Source organism: Microtus pennsylvanicus, chromosome 3 (genome assembly GCF_037038515.1).
Source record: "Microtus pennsylvanicus isolate mMicPen1 chromosome 3, mMicPen1.hap1, whole genome shotgun sequence".
Classification (NCBI taxonomy): Eukaryota; Metazoa; Chordata; class Mammalia; order Rodentia; family Cricetidae; genus Microtus; species Microtus pennsylvanicus.
The window spans coordinates 75,865,684-75,888,137 of record NC_134581.1 but is presented as its reverse complement, the minus strand read 5'-3'; the positions used below and the strand labels follow the sequence as shown (position 1 = coordinate 75,888,137).

At 52.6% G+C, this 22,454-nt stretch overlaps 1 protein-coding gene across 2 annotated transcripts; it reads left to right on the top strand.

The window, feature by feature from the left end:
- The first annotated feature begins 3,044 nt into the window (after positions 1 to 3,044).
- Positions 3,045 to 19,911, top strand: Scn4b (sodium voltage-gated channel beta subunit 4). 2 transcript variants are annotated; one of them, XM_075966098.1, is made up of 5 exons: positions 3,045 to 3,061; positions 11,939 to 12,111; positions 13,429 to 13,657; positions 15,077 to 15,206; positions 16,232 to 19,911. In XM_075966098.1, exons 2-5 carry the CDS (start codon positions 11,956 to 11,958, stop codon positions 16,323 to 16,325), a joined length of 609 nt encoding a protein of 202 aa, XP_075822213.1. In that variant the 5' UTR covers positions 3,045 to 3,061; positions 11,939 to 11,955; the 3' UTR covers positions 16,326 to 19,911. The 2 variants fall into 2 exon arrangements, with proteins under 2 accessions (XP_075822213.1, XP_075822212.1); XM_075966097.1 differs by lacking the exon at positions 3,045 to 3,061 and adding an exon at positions 3,105 to 4,041.
- The last annotated feature ends 2,543 nt before the right edge of the window (positions 19,912 to 22,454 follow it).

Sequence of the window (22,454 nt, the reverse complement as noted above, 5' to 3'; positions counted from 1 at the left end):
TGCCTGCGGGCTGGTTTGGTGCATGCTGTCTGGTTAACTCTCTCAGCACCTGCCAAACTTCCGTGCATGCCGAGGGAGTGGCTGAATGAGGCAGCCACTGAGCCAAGGGAGGGGGTGAGTGGGGAGGGGCTGAACGATAGACTCAGATACTCTAGAAAGAAGTTCCAGAGCATTGGTCCAGACAGCATCAGGCAAAGCCCCCACCCATCCAAGAGGCAGAAGAACTTGCGGGGCTTTTAACTTTAATGCAGAGTCTGATGTTGTAGTCGCGCTGAGATGGGGGCCCTGTTTACAAGTTGAGAGGAACTGAGGGTAAGCAAGACGCAGAGGCAGCTCTTGGTAGGGATCCAGCGCCTGAAGGGAGCCAGAAGGTGAGGGTGTAGGACGAGCTTCTGCAGAACCCTCAGTCAGTGGTACTGTGCTCACAGTGCCTGCAGTTACCTGCAGTGTCCTGAGAAGAGCGTGCAAAGGCCTCTGGGGGAGGAGGCAGGAGAGGCAGTAGGCAGTGGAAAGGGGCAATGGGGAGCCCAAGGGGGAAGAAGTGCCCTGCCAGGCTTCTGCAGTTTAGGAAGAATGCCTCTTGAAACAGCTCTGGAGCCCTCATTCTGTGCCTGATTTCCTTCCCTCTGGCACAGAGTCCTGGCCCACTTGCTGGGAACTGACAGAGGATGTCTTCTATCCACTGGCCAGGGTCACCTGTAGAAGGTGATCCTGTTGAACAAGTGAGCATCTCCTGGTATCAGAACCACTCTGAGGTCTCCATTTCTGTGGTCCTGCCTCCCTCTTCAGTGAATACTCTAGATGCTCCCCTGTTCCAGAAATAGCACCCCCATCCCTAACTCTATTCTAGCCCCTCAAGAGGCTTAGGAAAATGGGTTTTCTGCTGAGTCAGTTGTCTGGTCTGATTGGGGGTGCTCACCTACCTGAATTCCCAAGAAAGCCTCTCCTTCCACGTCAGCCTGGGCCATCTCTGCCAGCTTGAGAAATGGACGATTCCGTGACAGCTGTTTGTCTCTGACCCAACCCATCTCACCGTCCCTGCAAACTTCAAGGGGTTTCTGAGCCAAGCCACCCAGACCTGGGTGTGTCACCCATTCCCAAGAATCAGGATGGCCAGGGGCACCAGTGGGGCTGTGGCACCAGACACCCAGCTTCCTGGAAGGAGCTGACATTTCATTTGCTCTCCCGTGACTGGGGGCTTCTGATAGAAAAAGGAGTGGCTAGGGTTGGCCTCCTTAAGAGTTTCCCAAGGGTGGGGAGAAGGAATGGGCCTTCCACACCGTGTCCCTTGGCCTCCTCAGGAACCTCTTAGCTCTGTTGCAATGTTTTTCTGCAGTGTCTGGAGGGAGGTGCTCTATAAACGTGAAACCCTCACAGGCCACCACAGCTTAGAGTTTCCCAAGCCCTTGTTCTGTCCCGCCGGGGGCCCTGCTAGTGTTCAGAGAACTGTCAGGTGTGTGGGGTGTAGAAACCAAAGAGTAGAAAGAAACCTGTGATTTTGTAGGCGGCCTTGGCCCACACATACTCCTTCTCTGGCCCACATCTTTATGCGTGGCAGTGGGCAATGGCATGGTAAGGGCCCTCTCAGCTAAAGAATCTAGGGAACGGCAAGAGATGTGGGGGGAGGGCACTCAGGGGAACTAGTCACCTTCCTTTGCCACCAGGGTCTAAAGATATCTCTGGAGTTCCTGCCCCCCTCCCCCCCCCTGCCACCATTTTCCAGGCAGGGGTCACTTTCTTTCCTTTTGGCTTTACCTCCTCTCACCTCAGCCTACTGCTCTGAGAAACATGACTCTGCTGTAAAAATAACATGGGCACTGTGGAACCTGGCCTTGTCTGCAGGGTGGAAGGACCTCCTGGGGTAAGAAAAGGTCAAGCCTCTCCTGGACGTGGCTTTGCCCCTGAGGCCCCAGGCTTCTGTGAACTTGTTGTGTTCTGTGAACTTGATGTGTTGTGTGTTCACCCTGTGTGCCTAGATCTCTGCTAAGCATGTTAGCATGTGTTTATCTCTCCAGGACTTCACATCCAGTCCCACTTCTAATGTTGGCAAGGCCTGTGGCAAGATACAAGAGCAAAAGGCACATGGGGCTAAATGTAGGTTATAAATCAGGATAATCAGCTAGGCGTGGTGACTCACACCTATAATCCCCGCACTCAGGAGGCAGAGACAGGTGGTTCTCTGAGTTGGGAGCCCAGCCTAGTCTATGTTGCTGGTCTATAGGGCTACACAGAGAAATCCTGTCTCAAAATAAACAAACAAATAAAATAAACAAAAACAAAAAAATCAAACCCCAAACAAGAAACAAAACAACAGAAACAACAACAACAGCAAATAAGGACAGTAAGTTTATCTCCTGCCCTCTGCCTTTGACTGCTTTTCCTGGATGATCTAGAAGGTCTGGTCCAAAACGGGAATTTTCAGACTTTCCCCTAGTTGTCTTGCTCTGGTGGCTGGTCCTTCATCAACAGGAACTCTAGTGCATACACAGGAACCTGCTCAATCAAGCTGGCCTGAGGGTCTATGGATATACTCCTCATTTCAGAGGACAGACTGGAGAGGAGCCCAATTCAGCCCCCAAACTGTTGAGAACTGAGAGGAGGTGCATTCCCTGTTACGGTCCCCTGGAGTCATGGACCAGCATGAGGTCCTCTAAAACTAGGAGACTGTCCTCCCTGTTATCCTGGGTTGAGGATGATGCTGTTTTTCATGACCTCAGGAGATAAATATCATGAGGTCACCATCCGGCAGAGGAGCAGAGACTTCTCCAGAAAGTTGTGGGCCTTGTTCCGAGTTCTCCAGCAGCAAATGCAGGCATCAGAGTTGTTCAACTAACTACCTTGACAACGACAACGACGAGGCTAAAGAAGAAAACAGCAGGGTTCTCCCCGCAGACATTTAACATTCTGCATACAACCTCAAGGGTCTCTTATGGCACTGAAGCCTACCAGCGACTCCCGTTTTGAAGATGGGTGGCGGGTGTGGTGCTATGCTTGCAGAAGGGAAGGAGGATGTGTTTCCAAGGTTTAACTGATCTCCAAATAGAGAAGATTTGTCCTGAAGGTTTGGATAGCTGACGGGGGGGTGGGGGGGTCTTCAGGGGCATCCCTCCTCCTCCTGCTCAGCACTAGGGGGAAAGTACGCTCTCTCCAAATGTCTGTTACTAGCCCTCTAACATGCATAGAGTCTGCAGAAATGGGTTAGTGGGAGGTGTGCAGGGGCAATTTACAGGTGAAACTCGGTTTCCCACGGCCTAAAAGCCACCCACAGAGCGAATGAGCTGCGTGGCGGGAGGCGACGCGTGCGGGTCCAGGTCTGCACCCGGTAGTCCGCAGCGGGCAAGCCGGCACACGCCCACCGGCTGCGGCAGCGCCCACTGCGGACGTCCTCCCCGCGGTCCCGGGAGAGGCAGCCGCTGCCCTTACTCGTGTTCTTTGCGCGGAACAAAACAGTCTTCCAACAAACCTAAAAGCTCCACCTCTACTCCCCCGTGAACTCTTCTCCTAATTGGCAGCTCGGCGCATGGGATGATGCGGGCGGCTGCGGGCCGGCCCTGCAGTGCCAAACCGCAACATTCTTATCCGACTGGAGAGGGAGAGGGCTGCCCGGGCTGGACCCCACGATCCTGATCCGTCACCGTGAGAAACCGGCGGGGACGCCGCCCCTCCTGCGGCTGGAGCGCTTCCAGAGCAGAGGCGCATCGCAGTGCCGCTCGCCCCGGCGTCCTCCCTCCAGCTCCGGCTCCTCCTCCTCCCCTCCAGCCCCGGCGCCCGCAGCGGGCTCCAAGAGGCGGTCGGGCGCGCCTCCCCCTCTTCGTCCTCCCCCTCGTCTCGCTCTCTCGCGGCTAACTTTCCCGAGCCCCGACCCGCTGCGCGGAGCACCCCCGCCTGCTGCCGGGCCCAGAGCCGACCTCGGGTGTAGAGTGCGGGGGTGCCCACTATCTCATCCCAAGCCCTCGGAGCGCTCCGGAGAGAACAGGACCATGTTCTGGGCTGGGGACCGAGGAAAAACCCTGGCGAGATGGCTGGGCACTGGGCTTTTGGGTAAGACAGCTCCAGCTTTGTCTTTTCTCTCGCCTCTTTCTTACCCCCACCCCACCCCGAAGGAGAGGACACTGAAGTAGAGGGGTACCTTAGACAAGGTGGCACCAAATGAGTGGATGGCCGTCTTCCTGCTGGGCGCTTAGCTTTGATACTACGTTCCCTGGGAACCCTGTGCACCCCCCTCCCCCACAGTCATGCTAGCAGAGTTTTCTGCTCCCTCCGGTGCCTTTTGGAGCCGGTCTTGGGGTTGCAGCAGGGGAATCCTTCTAAGTCCCAGAGTTCAGGCATGCTGGCGAGGGGTCTACTGCCTGGACTGTGGGAGTTCCAGGGGGTTTGCCACTCTCGCCTGGAGCTATTGGCTTGCTTTCCTGGCAGCAGGGATGCACCCCTGGGGGACAAGGGTCTTCCATCTTCTGTCTTCTCTGGTGTCACTGTAACTCTGTGTTAAATGCTGGAAGGGCTTGGAAGGAACTAGAGGACCATTCAAAAGCCACCTTTTCAGAAGGGCCTTGTCCCTCTTCCTGTAAAGGGATTCTATGAGGAAGACCTCTTTGGCCTGCCTCTGGCTCTTTGTTTGGGGGAAGCCTGTGTGGAGAGAGGAGTCAGGTCCAGAGGACGCAGAGGGTATAGACTATTATGACCATCTATTAATATTCACATGATGGTTCTGAGTGTCAAACTCCAAGAGATTAGGCAATGGTATTTATTAGTTCAAAATGTAAATCACAGCCTGGCTTCCAACGTGAGCCGGCTCCATCTCTGGGACCTGGGCCTCTTCTTGTTTATATATGTCAGATTTGGGTTTGGACAGCTAGCCCCCCCCCCCCCCCCCCGCGCCCCGCATTGGGTCAGGTGCATGGTGGAGGTATTTGTGGTGGAAGCAGGGGACAGAGGCCTCTAAGAGAAGCCACTCTTGCACCTGTCAGCCATATGCAGACCTGTCCTATGGGTACATCTCAGGTGTTAGGGGTGGGGGGGCAGCATTCTTTTGTTCTTCAGCTCTGGTTTACTCACCTCCCTGAGGCCAGATGTAAGACACTGGTGCTTTGTCCCGTAAGCATCAGCACAGAAGTTATAAGGGTTTCACGGTGACTCCTTAAAGTTTAGGGCTCCTCTTCGTGGGATAGGTATAGAGTCATTCCGTGGGAGTTCCCACTTGGATCATCCTAGGACTCCCCTGTGGCCATGGCAGGGGTGAGGGCCTGCTGTGGCACCAAAACTCCAGCCATTAACCCAGTCACTGTATGTTACAGATCTCCTTATCCTGTGGCTGGTTGGCCAATGGAGTACCAGGCCTTGCACTGCTACTAGAATATTCTTAGAACCAGACTTTTGTAGACAACCAAGAGGGCTCTAGGAACTGGGGGTGGGGTGAGGAGCGGAGAACAGGGCAGAGCTCTGGTATGAGCAGACAGGGACTTTGAAAACCACAGCATGGAGCTTTCCAAAAAGTGAGGGAGGTGTGGTCCAGAGAGGGATGGTATCGTGCCTAAGGTACACGGCCAGTTGATGGTCAAGTGGGACAGAGTCCAGGCCATCTGGTGAGGGGGAAGGTCAGTGGGGCTTGTGTAGGGCTTGGGGATGAGTGAAGCCCTGGGTCCTGGCATGGAAGCTATGGGCTTGAGGAGTGCTGAGACCTTTGTTGACACAGCTGGGGAGACTGTTCCAGGAGTCCTCCCTGTCTCTCCGTGGTAACTCAGTGTCATGGACTGAGCCCCCAGTGGTTTTTGATAACACACAAGCTAGCCTTTTCTGAACCCAAGAAGTAGCTCCCAAGGCCTCATCGCTGCAACTGGGTTTATATGGGTTCCGGTCTTTTCCTATGTAGCTGGTAGTGTGTTGTTCTGCCCACCCCTTCCTCGCTCCGTGATTTGCTTAATTGCCATGATCTGTGTTTAATTATCACTTGTGAGGGCGCTGTGTTGCACAACCCTCTCTCCCCTGGTATGTATTTATTAAGGCTTGTTTAATGAGCGCACAATTAAAGAGAGGGTGTTTAGTCCCATTCAGAGGGAGAAACCAGCAAGGCTAAATTGGGCGATCCTGGAGAAGAGGAGAAGAGGGGCAGGGGTGGTCTGCATCTGGGAAACATGATTAACCCTTGGAATCAACAGAAGGCAGGCTTTGGGGAGCAGGCAATGCTGGGTCCCTAAACCCTATGACTGGCTACCTCCTGGAGGAAGCCTTTGCCCTATGGCTGCTCCTTGAGGGGAGGTAGGTACATCTCCATAAGCCCTGGATTTGGTGGACTGACCTCACTGCCCAATGGCCTCTAAGGAAAAGAAAAGACCTACTGTTTGGACGGACTTGTTTGTGAAGCTGATTTCCCTGATCCAGCGTTGTCTCAGGGGCATGCTGCTATCCTGGCAAAGCTCCTGGGGGTGGGCAGGAAGCAGGCAGGTAGGTTGCCTAGGGTGAGGGAGCAGAAATCTTTCCTCTGCCATAGGGCCCAGGAGCCTTGCAGGGGCCCAGCCCTGCTTCCCCAGGCCCCGGAGGCCTCTCTCCCAGGAGGGGTCCTTGTCTCGCTGCCCTCCACCGACCCACTTTCTTCCTTTAAGCTGTGACTCTGAGCCATTCTCCTTCCCTGGGGCCAGAGAGTCTCCGCTGAGCTTCTGCTTGCTGTCTGCCCCGCAAGTCCTTGGAGCTAAACTTAGAGCAGGCACTATCCTGCTCTCCTTCTGCCCCCTACCCTACCTGGGTGTGACTGATCTCTGGGTATGGGCAAAGCTTATGGAACATTTCCAGCCCGGCTTCGACCTTACAGTGGGTGGCAATAGCCGTCAGGTTCCTGCTGGTGTGAATATTCAATAGGATAGCCGTGTGTATGTACATGTGTGTGCAGGGATGTGTGTGTGTGTGTGAGTGTGTGTGTGTGTGTGATCGATCAGGTGACACAGGTTCTATCATTTGACCTGGAGCTTCTGGATGAATAGCAAAGCTGGCTGGCCAGTGAGCCCAAGACATACTCCCGGCTCTGCCCTCTCGGTTCTGGAATTACAAACCATACCCTTTTTTTTTTTCTTTGACAAGGTTTCAGGTAATTGAACTCATGTTTGCTAGTAAGCACTTTCCTTACTGAGTCATGCCCACAGCCCTAGATATTTGTCAAAAACTTTGGTACAACTTGTGAATTCTGAGTCTGTTTGTCTCCCTGGAAGAAGTCCCGTTGGGGTGGCAGGAGCTAGGGTCCTCTGAAGATGGCTCCTGAGAGGGGCTAAATGACTTAGGAAAAACCAGGCTGTGAGAATCCACAGGCCTCTGACAGAGGAGACGCCATTGGTCCCACAGTGCCAGAAGGGCCAGAAAGAGGCCCAACTGGCGGACATAACCACACACCCGTGCTGGTATTCCAAAGAAGGAACTTTTGGGCAAAGCAAGAAAGTCCTTTATTTAGGGAAATAGCCACATAGAAATTATCCAAGATGTGGGAGAGGGTAAAGAAATAAATCAATGTATGAGTAGCCTGGAGACAGTCTTGGTTGATGATAGTGGTCTTAAAAAACAAACTAGTGGCGTCCTGGTTATATCCAGTGCTGGTACTGAGACAGCCCTGTCCCCCTTGCCCCTTTTAAGCAATGTCTTCTACCTGGTATGCTCTCTTCCTGAGGTCCTTGTGTTTTACAGCCCCATATTTTGGCTTCCCACCAAGCTTGGGAGGTAGACAGGTTTACAGCCCTCTCTGCACTGCTCTGGGGTTGCGCCTGCAGGACGCAGGATGTGTGGCATCTCTGACTTTGTCAAGGTCAGCAGGCAGACTGGGGCCTGCCTCGGGACTGCTGACCAGTCCATTCTAGCTTTGGCCAACCTGCTTAAGTAGCCCTCCAGGGGCCTGTTGGTGGATCCTGACCCGTGCTCCTCCCCAAGCTCAGCATCATGGGAGTTCGTGCACCCACCTCCTAGACACAGCTGGCAGGACTTCCTGGCGTCTGGCTGGGTGGGCAGCGTATTGCAGAAGTAGCCAGGTTTGCCCAGTGTTTCCCAGGTTTCCACCCTGGCAGGGATGCCTCTGTGGAAACCATGTCTACCCGGTTTCTTTTATCTGCTCTAGACTGGCGAGGCTATGACAGTGCTTCACTCAGAGTCCTGAGTGTATTAGATAGAGTTAAGTCATCCGCATCAGGCAGAAATGCGTGCTATGCAGTGAGCCAGAACTTAAAGAAATAGTGTTCTTCCTTCTGAACTTCTCGTTTGTTCTGTTCTGCTTCTGTCTAGTTAAAGCATTTTCTTAAACCAGCATGGGGGCACTTGCTTGCAATCCCAGCACCTCAGGAGGTGGAGGTGGATGACAAGTTCAAGGTCATTCTTGGTTGCAGAGCAAGTGGTAGTCTGGCCTATTTAAGACACTTTCTCTAGAGCAAACAGATGATCATGTCCCTTTGATGTGTTCCTATGCTCTGCAAGTTTTCATTTGAACTGGAGTTAGAGGGAGGAATCTGGTCCTTGAGATGAGTCCCTTGTCATCATCAGGACCTGATTCCTGGGTTCAGGTGTTAGCTTAGAACCAGAGTCTAGGAATTTCCAGCGAGCTTGCCTCCTCCCTCCTTCCCTCCCTCCCTTTCTTTTCCACAATTCCTTCCCACTCTCCATTCCTTTTAATTTTTTTTTGAGACAGAGTCTTCAGCTGCAGCAGAAGCTGCTCTCGGAACCCCAGTGACCCTCCTGCCTCTGGTGAGTGCTGGGAATCCCGGTGCCAGCCATCACATCCAGTTTAGGAAGCTTCTTTTTTCTTTACAACTGTGAGGACGTGTTTATGTTTTCATGTGTGACTGAGGGCATGCAGCGGTGCGTACATGGAGGTCAGAGGACACCGCTGATCCTTGCCTTCCACCTCATTTGAGACAGGATCTCTCTGTTGTTTTCTGGCTGTGTACACCAGGCTAGCGGGCTCACAACCTTCCAGAACTCCTCCTGTTCCTGTCACCCATCTCCCTGTGCTAACACTGGAATTACTGATGCTTTATTCTACACACCGGCTTTCACTTGGGTTCTGGGGATTTGAACTCAGGTCCTCATGCTTACGTGGCAATCACTGTTACTGAGCCATCTCCCCAGCCCAGAAGCTGCCTTTCTTCAGTGCTTCCTTGTCTTCTGCTCTACATCCTGGTTCTGGGTTTGGAGGGCTCTGGGAGGCCCTGAAAGCAGAGCTCCAGGCTCCCATCCTTTTGTGCTGGTTCTAGGCTGGACAATGAACAACTATGACTGTCCTGTCCCTAGATCTTGGGGTAGAGTTGGGGTAGCGGACAGCAGAGATAAAACAAGAACCAGCCTCCCTCGGGAGCACTGAGCCCCTTCAGAATGGCTCTTTCAGATGGGGGAAAGCAGATCTGTTTCTGAGCTGCCTACTTACTTTCTGGTTATGTGGCTTTTTATAGGTTTATTTCTTTGAGGCGTTTATTGGGAATAAGAGGTCTGACAACTTCGTAGGACAAGGATGAAATGTCCACCCATCCTGTCACACAGTAGGTCCCCAGCGCCAAAGAGGACCTTCACTGTGTGGTCGCTGGGAAAATCACTTCACCTCGCTGAGCCTCAGTTTCATCATTTGTACAATGAGAACAAGTGTACCTGCCATTTAGTATCCTATTAGAAGTGGGGGTGACTGTGTGGGAGCCCTCTAGCACAGTCATTTTCACTTTGTGGTCCGCACCTACACTGTTTCCTGGGAGCTCCAGAGAGAGGCCAGCTCTGAAGACTCAGATAGTCAGCAGCTCCAGGGGCCAACCCACAGCAGCCTATGCCTGTCCCCAGATGATTCTAATGCCTCTCAGTTCTCGATGCATTGTATGTGTACGTGTGCGCGCACACACACAGACAGGCAGACAGACAGAGACAGACAGACACACACAGTTGCTGATCCAAGTAATCTAGCAAGAGTTGGAGCTGCAGTGGGCAAATGCACCTATTTTAGGATGTGTGGAGGGGTTTCCTGGCTTTGGGAGCATGAGATGCTGGAACCATTTTCCTCCCTGACCTTAATGGAATCGCCGACTTCTCTAGGCTTAGCTTCCTCTCCAGTGTGATCTATCTATAATCCTAGACATGATGGGGTAGCAGAAGGCTGAAAGGCGCCAGGCACACCGTAAATGCTTCATGAATATCTGCTCTGTTGTCATCACTGGCCATGGCAGGAGTCAGGATTGGTTACTGGGCCATAGGGTGCAATTTCTGACTTGGTGAGTGTGTGTGGCGGGGTGGGGGGGCACAGCCAGAAGCAAAGGGGACACAAGGAAGGGGAAGGGACCCTTGAGAGCTGGAGCAGGGTCACCAGCACTCCTCTGAGCTTCTCTGTTATTTAGGAGCATGGTCATTATTGTGGGCAAAGCAAGAGGAAACTGACTTCGGATGCAGCAGGAGGGAATTAAGTTAGAAAACAGGGCTTTCCTGAGAATTAAGATAGGAGTGACCGCTCATTTCCCCTAGGGGCAAGGAAAGGTGAAGGTTCAGTCGTGGATCTTCTACCCTGAACCGACCTTGAAGGAGTAGTGCTTCCTGGAGGAAAGTGTGGAAAGAAGGATAAGATTCTTTAAGAGCCCTCCAAGGAGGGCAATGTCTTCTGGGGCAGAAGGACGTCCTGCGGTGGGGGTGTGAGGGCAGAGGGGTGTCCTGCGGTGGGGGTGTGGGGGGGCAGAGGGGTGTCCTGCGGTGGGGCTGTGGGGGGCAGAGGGATGTCCTGAGGTGGGGTGTGTGGGGTAGAGGGGTGTTCAACGGTGGGGGTGTGGGGCAGAGGGATGTCCTGCGGTGGTAGGGGGTGGGGCAGAGGGGTGTCCTGCGGTGGTAGGGGGTGGGGCAGATGGGTGTTCTGCGGTGGGGGTGTGGGGCAGAGGAGTGTCCTGCGTTGGGGGTGTGTGGGTGGGGCAGAGGGATGTCCTGCGGTGGAGGTGTGGGAGGGGCAGAGCGTTGTAGTGCGGAGGAGGTGTGGGGGACAGAGGGATGTCCTGTGGAACGTGTGTATGTACGCGTGTGTGCGTGCGTGCGTGTGTCTGTGTTGGGGGGTGGCAGAGTGTGGAGGGTGTGTGAGAGTTAGGGGAATGTCCTGTGGAGGGTGTTGGGACGCCGCGGGGTTGTCATTGTGGTTCTTAGGGTGAGGGTGCGGAGAGCGGCTGCCGGGTGATGGGGAGGACCCGCGCTTCACGGGATCAGGAGGGGTCTGTGCCCCTGCTGCATGCCCTCAATAGGTTCGAATGACCTCCGCAGAGTTGCGCTCTGCCTGCTCCATCCTGCGTCCGGGCGCTAGCAGTCTGTGTCCACCCGGCGTCCACATTTCCGTCATAACGGGCCGCTCATCGCCCTTCTCTCTTCGGGATCCCCTTGCGTGGTCGGAGGCGCTGGACTCACTAGCCAAGCAATCTCCTTCCCTAAAGTGTCTCTCGGCTCCTAGTTCCAGTGCGGGGACTGTGGCGGTCACGCCTTTCCACCTGACCACGTTCTGATCCTCACCCGCAACTCCCAAATGCCACCAGGGGTACGCTCCGATCTAGAGAAGGCTTCCCATCGCCCCCACCCAACCTCCAGCCCACACCTTGCAGGCGAAGGGAGTTCCAGAGCTGTGCTTACTTGCCTCCCGACCCATGTGAAGGGGTGGAGTCCCAGGTTCCAGGACAGGGGAAGGAAAAACAAGTCCACCAGACCCTCCTTTTCTTGGGTTGGGGAGACCCCTCGTGGTCATTTTGAGTACCACAGGGCCACCAAGAAAGAGATTCAGAATTCAGTGCTAATCAGGCCAAGATGATACTGAAATGCATGGCCCAGGCCGTATAGATATTCTATAGAGAACCACCTTCCCTTCTGAGGAGGCCAAAGACCTCTTTGCCTGGCAAAGCCATTCCACCCTGCCTGAGAGTGCCCTTAAAGAGCTTCCCGTGAGTTTGTATTAAGGGTGGCTGTGTCCCTTGTACAGGTCTCTTCCTGCTCCCTATGTCCTGGTCGTTGGAGGTGTCTGTGGGAAAGGCCACCACCATCTACGCTATCAATGGCTCAGCGATCCTGCTGCCTTGCACCTTCTCCAGCTGTTTTGGCTTTGAGAATCTCTACTTCAGGTGGTCCTACAATAGCACCGATACGTACAAGATCGTAAGTGGGGTGCTCATGTCCTCCCCTGCCTGTTTCTCACGGGTGGAAGCCTTCAAGACCAGGGTCCAGTCCCTTCTGGGATAAACTCTACCATGACGATCCCAAGAACCCACCATTTGTTGCCCTTTCTCTCAGAGTCCATGCAGGAGAACTGTTCCCATGGTGATGCAAGAATTTGGGATCTGTTGGTAATTTTGGCTAGACTTTGTTGTTCTGTCCTGAGGAAATCCTGCCACTTGTATATTTGCAGAGAAATTAAAAGTTTAGCAATCAGGAGAAAGAAACTGTTGGCTGAGGGCAGTGTTTGGAAGGACAGGAAAGGGAGCCAGAGAGGGTGAGCCAATCACAGATGTGGATGGAGTTCTTCACAGCCTGGCAGGGGTTCTTCTCCCAGAGTAAATGGGGAAGCCCCAAGAGTGCAGCCCTAGAGGGTGCTGATGGAGAGAGCTGTGGCAACAATCCAGGTCCTGATTGAAAGAGAAGATTCAGTGAGGTAGAGGGTACAGTGTAAGTCAAGGCTGGGTGAGACGTGCAGAGAGAAGTGAGTGTGTGTGCGTGTGCGTGTGTGTGCATGCATGTGTGTGTGCATGTGTGAGAGTGTGTATGTGAGTATATGTGTGTGTGTGTGAGTGAGTGTGTGTGAATGTGTGTGTATGTGTGTGAGTGTGTGTGCGTGTGCATGCATGTGCATGTGTGTGCGCGTGTCCGTGCATATGCGTATGTGTGAATGTGTGTGAGTATATGTGTGTGTATGTGTGTGAGTGTGTGCGTGTGCATGCATGTGTATGTGTGTGCACGTGTGCATGCATATGCGTGTGTGTGCATGTATGTGTGTGTTTGCGTGTGTGAGAGTGTGTGTGAGTATATGTGTGTGAGTGTGTGTGCGTGCGTGTGTGTGCGTGTGAGGGTGTGTGTGTGCATGCATGTGTGTGCATGTGAGGGTGTGTATGTGTGTGTGTGAGTGTGCGTGCATGTGAGAGTGTGTGTATGTGTGTGTGAGTGTGTGTGCGTGTGTGTGCATGTGAGGGTGTGTGTATGAGTGTGTGTGTGTGCACACGCACTCGCATGTGAGCTGTTTGCAGAGGCACTGTGGGGGGGGGAAGGACTTTTATGAAAACAGCAGCCGGTGCGCTGTTTTCCAGGGAGTCCTTGAGGACACGGGTTTAGTTTGAAACAGGCAGAATTCAGGTCAGGCGGAGCTATAGTCACTGGCAGAGCGAGCGGAGGAAAATGAAGGGTCTTTCTGGGCACGGACAGGGTTGGCGCTCAAGGGAGGCCGCTGTGACTTTTGACAACTCTGTTCTTTTCCTGCGCCAGCTCATAGACGGCATTGTGAAGAATGAGAAGTCTGACCCTAAGGTGAGGACGAAGGACGATGACCGTATTACCCTGGAGGGCTCCACCAAGGAGAAGATGAACAACATCTCCATCCTGCTGAATGACCTGGAGTTCAGTGACACCGGCAAATATACCTGCTTTGTGAGGAACCCCAAAGAGAAGGACCTGAACAACTCTGCCACCATCTTCCTCCAAGTGGTTGATAAGTGTATGTAGTGGGGGTGGGTGGGGGTAGTAGGGTAGGAAGGACTTGGGGTGCCCATCTCAGGATAGCATTGAAATAGCAAAGTAGGCCATCCTGGCGATTTCTTTCTCTTTACACTTGCAAGAGTTACTGGAGTTACATATGGAAGGTAGAAGAAGTCAGCTCATAGAGTGGCTTGGGAATAGCACTGAGTACCTTTGAGCCTTGATTTCCTAGTCCATAGAATGGACACATGGCTGCCTTCTGTCAGGGTGACTGTGAAGGCCAGGGGAGCTAGCTGGGAGTGTTTGGTGGCATTAGGCTCTCTGCATGTGGGTGGTCTTTGCTCCTTTGTGTATAGCAAGTGTTGGATGGTGTTGTTGTAAAAGATGCTGCGACTGATACACAGAATTCTTTGTGGAGTGTGTAGTTCAGAGTAAGACAAGCAGATCAACAGCCCCAAGCAGACAGCAGTGGTACAGATGCTTCCCAAAGAGATAGAATGAGGTGTGGTCCTTCCCCTACGGAACTGGGTACAGGTAGGCATATTAAGCAGTGAAGGTATTGAAGACAAGAGCTAGGTAGCCACATGCCTCTACTTCATGGAGGTGGTCAGAGAAGCAAAAGGGTACAAATAGGTGAGAAGTTAGGTTGGGCACCTTGCAGCTGAGGATGCTGGAAGACAATGCCTTCTGCACGCCCTCCCGCCATGGCCAAATCAAGAAACCCTGGAGATGGGACAGCAGAAGTTGAACTTGGGTTCTTCCAAGGGCAGAGCCTGAGGTCATCGAGGCAGTCTTTCCTGAGTCTGGGGTTATATCTGCAAATAATGTCACCTCTTCTATAGGTTTTGGTTCCTGTCACTCTGCTCTGTGCTTGGCCTTTGCAGGAGGAGAAGGGAAGGGGCCCGGCACTGATAGAGTGTTTCTGGGTGCCAGGCTCTGAGTTAGAGTTTTAGTTTTAGCTCTATGGCTCTTGTCTCTGTATAGAGTTTTTCAGCCATCCTTTCAAATGGTGGAGGTGATTCAGAGTGCCGAGGGATGGAAGCTTTGCTCCCCTGACCCCTACCTGAGGGAGTAATGCAATCAAACCAAGAGCGGGTGTTGTGTAGATAAGATAAAGCCACAGGGGAAGCCACAGGGGTTCACAGGGTGGCTAGGGAGGCTCTTCTGGGAAAGGTGACAGAGCGGGGATGTCTGAAGACAGCGGGAGAGGAAGCAGAGATGGCTGAGAAGTAAGTTTGTGACTTGTAACTGGGATCTGTGGGTCTGACTTAACCCCTAACTCGTGTGTCGGTGTGTGGGAAGAGGCCCTCCCGTGTGTGTGCTCAGGCCTCTCCTGTCTTGGTTGACCAGAGAGGGCCAGGACTGGAGGTGGGGCTGCCGGTTTTGGATTGTGTGTGGTGACTTTACACGATCCTCCGCCCACTCTTTCCTCTTCTAGTGGAAGAGGTGGACAATACAGTGACGCTCATCATCCTGGCTGTGGTGGGCGGGGTCATTGGACTCCTGGTTTGCATTCTGCTGCTGAAAAAGCTCATCACCTTCATCCTCAAGAAGACCCGAGAAAAGAAGTGAGCCGACTCCCCATCACTCCAGTGCCCCCTCAGCCTGGTGCCCTCTCCCGTGGCCCTTGCCCTCCACCTCCATCCACCCCTGCTCCACTGCTTCTGATGCCACTGCTGTCCTTTGCTGTCCCTACAGCCCTTGCCTCAACTCTCTCTCAACCTCTCTCCACCTGCTCTTCCCTCTCAGCCCTCTCCCTCCTCCATCCCGTTAGCCTTTCTCTCTCCCCGCATCCCTTCAGTCTTTCTCTTCTCATTTGAACTGCCTACCCCAAAGCTCACCATAAGATTTAGGAAGTCTACTTCTTTTCCGAGTTATACTTCTCATTTTGGCTCTCTTTTATCAGAGAGAATGTGAATTCATGTATAGAAACCCTAGAATGGAAAGACTTTTTTAGGGAGATGAAAAATTCGGAGAATTCAAATGGGAGAGGCAGGAACAAGGTCTGACACATGAACACAGTAGCTCATGCCTGCAATCCAGTAGTTGAGAGTCAGGCTTAGAAGGAGCCTTTTGAGTTCAAGGTCAGCCTAGTCTATACTGTGAGGCCCTGTTTCAAAAGCCAAAGCTAAATTAAACTAAACTCCGCTAAAATCTGAAATGGTGACACGGCCTCCCAGGAAGTCCTGGAGTAACTTCAGTTATAAACATAGACATTAGGGTCAGGGATGTAGCTAAGTAGTGTTGTGCTTGCTATATGTGTGAGGTCTTGGGTTCAATATATTTTTTTCTGAAAGGAGGAGGAAGATGGGGAGGTATAGAGGCTGTGAGCCCAGGCCCAGAATTTTCTCAAACAGTGTCAGGTTAGCTTTAAAGCAGCAGGTGAGGAATCTTGCAAACCAGAGCAAGGAAAAGGCATTAGAAAGCTGTTCTAGGGAAGATGGGTGATGAGGTGGGCTAGGACAGAATAAAAAGAAAAGGCCAGGGGGAAGGCACAGGGCTGGGTGCGGGGAGCAGGGTGCAGGGAGCCACCCTCCCACCCCTAATCCCGCCTGCCTCTCACCAGTGTCCCCTCTCTCCCTCTTCTCTCCAGGAAGGAGTGTCTTGTGAGTTCCTCTGGGAATGACAACACAGAGAACGGGCTTCCTGGCTCCAAGGCAGAAGAGAAGCCACCCACAAAAGTGTGAGGCCCTGCTCGGGCCAAGCAGTGCAGGGAGCCTCACTTTCTAATGGTGACATGGATGCCTGGGTTCTGTCTGTAGACACCCACTGAGATGTGTGCTGCTTGGCCCAAACTGTAGTCTCTCTGAGCAGAAGGACCTGATCCTGTCCTGTCCAGCCTGCACTACCATTCTTCCCCTAGCCAGAGCTTCCCAGGGCAAGGGCTGTCTAGGGGAGGAAGCCTATAGGAGGTCGAAGAAAGGGAAAGGCAGGGCTGGAGTTGTGTGGAAGGGTTGGTCCCTGGCACCTGGGAAAATGGGGTCCTCTTTAGACTTCCCACCTGTCTGAACCCTCACTTTCCCCTCACTTTTCCCACTTATCCTTCACCAGGAAATAGGGGTGACCAGAAGGCTGCTCCCAAAGCTGGAGTTCAGAAATGGGTGAAAGATGAGCACTTGAGATGCTGGGAATGTGCTAGAACTCTAGGGTGGAGTCTGCTGGGGGGGGGGGCAGTTCAGAGATGCTGGCTGGGCTTTGAAGGATGTCAGGCTTCCAGAAATTCCTTCAGAGGAGACTTCTCTTCCCCCACCCCAAAACACCTGCACACACTGTCCTGGCTCCATGTCCAGCCTTCTGCTCTGAATCTGTAGGACCCCCACCCCCAGGTCAGCCTGGATGCCCTGAACTTCAAATGTCCCAGTCTACAGCAGCTGAGGAGGCTTGTGGGGAGGCCCTCCCTCCATCCTCCCTGGAGCACTGGGATGCTATATGCATCTTTTCTCGCTTTGCTTTTCGGGTTTCAGAGGTGGGGGAACAGCGTCTCCACCCTCCCAGCCTTTGGAATGTCTATCCCAGCCCTACAGGACTGACAACCCTTATCCTTGGCATGGCGGGACCATGCCACCCTGGCACTCCCGGAGCTCAGTTTTCCCCACTTCTGCTCTTCTCTTGAAACAGCTGATGTTGCCACCTTACTTGAGGAATGGTTTCCTAGGACCTTCTGTCCTATCCCTTTGTTCCTCCTATGTTCCTCCAGCATGTCTGGCCTTCCCCTGCCCCCAGATCCATCCTTCCCCAGCCCTGGGTCTGCCTTTGCCTCAGGGACCCTTGTTTCCAGAGAAGGCCCTTGGCTCTTCCAGCTGCTTTCTGCCCAGCTGGGTCAGCTCCTCTCCCAGCCTGAGGTTGAGGAAGAGCAGAGAGCGGGTTCTTATGCCCCCTCTCTCCTTCCTGCAGAGCCGGTTTGCACACCCCTCGAGTGTGGGGCTAGATTGTGCCTTAGCTCCCTGAGTCCCGGTTCTTACCCCATTTTCCTTTGGCTCACGCTCCCTGACTTAATTCCACAGTTTGGTTTGACAATGGTGGGCTTCCCCAGCTCCCCTCCCCAAGGTCATGGGGAAGGCCATGCAGCTGGAGCTGTGTTAACAATGGCCCTTTGGCTGGTGGCAGTCTGGAAGACACCTGTGGGGTGTCTTGTCCTTGTCCTTGACGTGAAGATGGTCGCTATGGGATATGAGGTGTGATAACAGGGGTACCTCCAACTCCCTCATCAGGTTTATGATACTCTTGGGTCCTCAGAAGATGGAGACCGTTCCTCTTTCTAGGGAGTATAAGGCCTGCTGCAGGCTCTGCCCAGGAGTAGCTGAAGGCTTACCCCAAAGTGGAAGTGGGGGTCTAAGGAGCAATAGGGCCTGTAGGGGGCCTGAGGCAATGGCTCCCGTCTCTTGCCCAAGCCCAGGAGCTCACAGGTCCTTACCTCCTCTCTTCCTGTCCTTTACATGGAACCCATTGTGGGCTGGGGTAAAAGCTGCCCTTCTCCCGCTTTTTATTTCATTTGAGACAGAGTCTCAGGTAGCCCAGGCAGGCCTCCAACTTCCTACATAGCCAAGGCTGGCCTTGAACTCCCGACCTTCTGCCTCCACCACCCCAGTGCTGGGATGATGGGCATGACTCCACACCCTGCTCAGAGCAACCTGGCTCTGAGAGCAAACATGGCCCCCGAGCCTGCAGCCAGCCATTCAGGAAACTTCCAGCTGCCTTCTCGTAAAACTGCTTTCTTCCCCAACACAGGAAGAGGCCAAGTGCTGTGGGCAATTCTTGCTTTCTTGAGAGGAAGCTGAGGCGTGTCACCCTACTCCTCTTCCCGCCACTGTCGGCTTACAGGCAACCCTCGCCGCTTCTCCCGTCTACCCAGAGGGTGAAGTCGTACCTACCTCACAGGACTGTTGTGAGGCTTGGCGATTGGTTTTGTTTTGTTCTTGCTTGGTTTGGAAAGGCATTGGGAAACAAGGCTTTTAACTGGAGAGAGTGTTCCACGGCTGTCCTATCCTCATCCCTGTAACCCACATACGCCTCACACTCTTCCTCTTCCCTTTGTAACCATAGGAACCGTAACTCTGACTGATGCTTAAAGTATCTTGTCCATGGCATTTTTTTTTAAATGAAGATGATTGGGACTATGGGGGTAGTTTTTTATTGTTGTTATCCCAATGCCTATGATACTATTGGCGTTTAATGGATAGGGATTAAGAGCACAAAACTTAGTCCTCTTAACAGAGAATGTCCGGTCCTAGTGCTAGCTTCATGCCTGTGCAGACATTGCCACGGATTGCATTACAATGTATACTCGCAAAGCCATTTGCCCCAGCCAGACCCTCCTGCAGGCGAGTTTTCAATAGTGATCTCAGGGTTGCTAAGGGTGCTCCCCGCACCACTGGGCTACAGAACCTCTTATACGGTTGACTTCTGGAAACCTGGGCCCATGCAGTTGTGCTGACAGTGATGTCAGTGAGACCAAAGATGAAGCACAAGTCCCTCATCCTTGACCTCTGAGTAGACGAGGTCATCTGAGTAGACATCTGCCTGGGAGGCCCAGATCCCTCTATGAAGAAACTGAGCAGAAGGCAACTGGAACCAACCTGCAGTGCCGGAGGGCCCGAGAGCAGAACGGACGGACAAGGGGGCAGAATGTCACACCTCTGGCTGACCAGCTTTTGTAGAGTCAGGACTCCAAGGTGCTCTGGTGTGAAGTGAGTGTGGCAGGGTGTGCCTGAAGAGGGTGCACTGTGCACACAAAGAGCAATGCGAGATGGGGGGGGGGGGGCTCTGACTATTCAGCCGCCTGAGCTGGAGACCGAGGAAGGGTAAGGGACGGAAACGAACAGCCACACTCCTCGATTCCACTGGGTGACTCCATGGACAGACAACGGCCACTTAGGGGCTGGGGCAGGGATGCCAAGAAGAAGGATTTGTGGGGAAATACTCTAGCTTGCTGCACTTTATTTTGTTCTGGATTGGAGTCCCTGTTGTCCCTCCTCCCACCGGATATGCAGTGCTTTGACTATCTTATGCATGGTTTACTCCTCTGGCTTGGATGGCTGTACCCATAGTCAGTTTTCCTATATACCTTTATAGATCAAACAGGAGAGTGATGGGCCGTGGGAGCCTCAGGTCCACGGGGCCTCTGGGAGGCCCCGATGTGCACACGCCCACCACTGACTTGTGTTTAAGCACAGACTGAATGCGATTACGTTGTCTTGTCTCTACAACACATTTTGCACTGTAGGATTGAATTTAGCTTCGCTTTGGATGAAATAAAAATTATTTTTTAATAAATTGGGACTTGAGCTTTTTACTTTGGGTTGCTTGGGAGTTGAGCTCCAGCTTCATTTCCCACACTGACAAGTTTACCTTCTCTGACCTTTTGTCCACTTGTGTTGAAAATGTCACTGGCTCAGGTGAGATTGCACATGTCAAACGCCTCAGGGTTTCTGACACATCTGAGACATTTGTGTTGTTTTAATTCTGGTCCTTTTGAAAAGCGGGTCCTTTCACACAGGAATGAATGCTAGACTGTGTGAGCTGATGCCCTTAGAAACAACTCTGGAGCCACGAGATAGCATCCATCTGAAGGAGATTTTTACCTGACTACAAAGCAAAACCGGGAGTGGAGATCCTGAAGAAGGGATGTTGCTAACTTGTTGGTCCTGCAAGCATAAGAAGCCCACTTAGAGTCCCGGAACACTCATCAACAAAAGACGCCAGGCGCAGCGGTGTGCTCTTACAATCATAGCACCCGAGATTTAGAGACAAGTAGACCCCTGGGCTCACTATTGAGTCAAAGTGGTCTACTTGGCGAGCTCTAGGCTAGTGAGAGACCCTGTGTAGAAAAAAAACAGGTGGATGGCACCCGAGGAACTACACAGGTTTGTCCTCTGGCCTCCACATGTGTCCTTGCGTCCACAAACACATGTGCATCTGCACACACATGTATTTACCTGCATGCTGCATGCACACAGGATTAACCATCATGAGAGTACCTGTCTGGTATGTGCAAAGCCCATGTTCAAGCTTCACCCCACGCAAAGAAATTAACTGTCACAATTATTACAGTTTAGATAGAAAATGTCACCATAAACATATATCAAGTGCAATGTTGGAGGCGGCAGTTGTGAAGGAACTGGATCATGAGGGCTCTGACCCAATCGGTGGGTTTTAGTACCTTTATAGATTCGTGGTTTAATGGAATTATTGGAAGGGGGTGGAAACCAGGAGGTGAGGCCCAGAGAAGGCAGGCCAGTGAGGCTGTGTCCTTGAAGGCCATACCTCATCTTTGACTGTTCTCCCCCTTCCTGGCTGCCATGATGTATGCAGCTTTCCTATCATGCCCTTCTACGGTGATGTTTCTACCTTGCCATGGGCCTAAGAGGAAGAGAACCAGCCAGTCATGGCCTGAAGTCTCCCAGCACCCTGAGCCAAAGGAAATCCTTCTTCCCTTAAGCTGATGGGCTCAAATATTTTTATTACTGCAGCAAGAACTGAGCAACACAGGCAACCACCAGTGAGATGTCCCGGATAAGCCAGCTCAGCTCTCTGTGCCTCAGCTTCCTTGCCTGCCAAGAGGGAGGAGTTATTTTGTAAGAAGCCTGTGAGATGATGAACAGGGCAACCTGTAAGAAGCACTTCAAAAACTGCAAAGAGTTGACTATAAAAATCAAAGGAATTTTGGAGCCAGGGGACAACTCTACAAGTGTCCAGCAAGAACCTAAAGCTAAGGTCCCGTTGAGACCACGCCAGCCAGAGGGAGGCAAGTGGAGATGAGGCAGTGGCTGAACTTACACCTCTTGCTCCTGGTCAGGAGGGGCTGTCAGCTGTATGAGGCAGAGCTGGGAAAGTAGTGGTTCATGTCAGAAAGTGACAAGTTGGTTGCTGTGGCTATGACAGTTGTCCAAAACCAAGCTCATGGTCTTACCTCGTTCTGAGGTGTTCCCCGGTGTTCCCAACTCACCCAGTCCTCTAGGACAAAATACCCAACTCTACCATGGCGCGCATTTTTCTCTCATTAACTTCTTAATTGCTCCTCCTGCCCCTTTAGCAAATCCCCTCAGCTCTATGCCAGAATACATTATGGATTTAGTATCCTTTGGGTTTACCAATCTTATAGCCAGAGCCCAGGCAGCAGCCTTTCTGTGTTCCTCCTTGTCTCCTCTGAATGCCCACACATTCTAGTTGTGGATAATGTGTATGAGCTTTTTCTGGTCCCATGCCAGCTCCCCTGATACCTTCTAATTTGAAGTTGCTTCATACATGCTGCCTCGTGTAATCTTCATGGGATTCTCATGATACAGACACAACTACCCCCATCTTACTGGCTGTGGAGGTGAGGGAGTCGAGGCACAGAGGGCTGAGCTGTCTTCTCAAGTTGGTCTTTCAGCTTCAGGAATCCTTTACAGGTAGCCAAGGACTCCGGCCGATCGCTTACAGATCTATGGAGCTCTCTTTCCATGATGCTCTCTCATGGCTCTCTGCCTGCTGGACCCTCTCTGCTTTGGCTCTGCTGACCTCCAGCGCTACCTCTGAGGTAGTTGAGATGAGAATGGCCCCCATTGGCTTGTCTGTTTGAATACTTGGTTCCTGGTTGGTGGAACTGTTTGGGAAGGATTAGGAGGTGTGGCCTTGTTGGAGGTAGTGTGTCAATGGGGGTGGGCTTTGTAGTTTCAAAAGTCCAAGCTATTCCCAGGCAGCTCTTTCTACCTCCAACTTTTGGATCAAGATATAAGATCTCAACTATTGCTCCAGCGCATGCCCGCCTGCCGCCATGCTCCCTGCCATGATGGTCATAGCCTCACCCTCTGAAATGATAAACCCTAATAAACGAT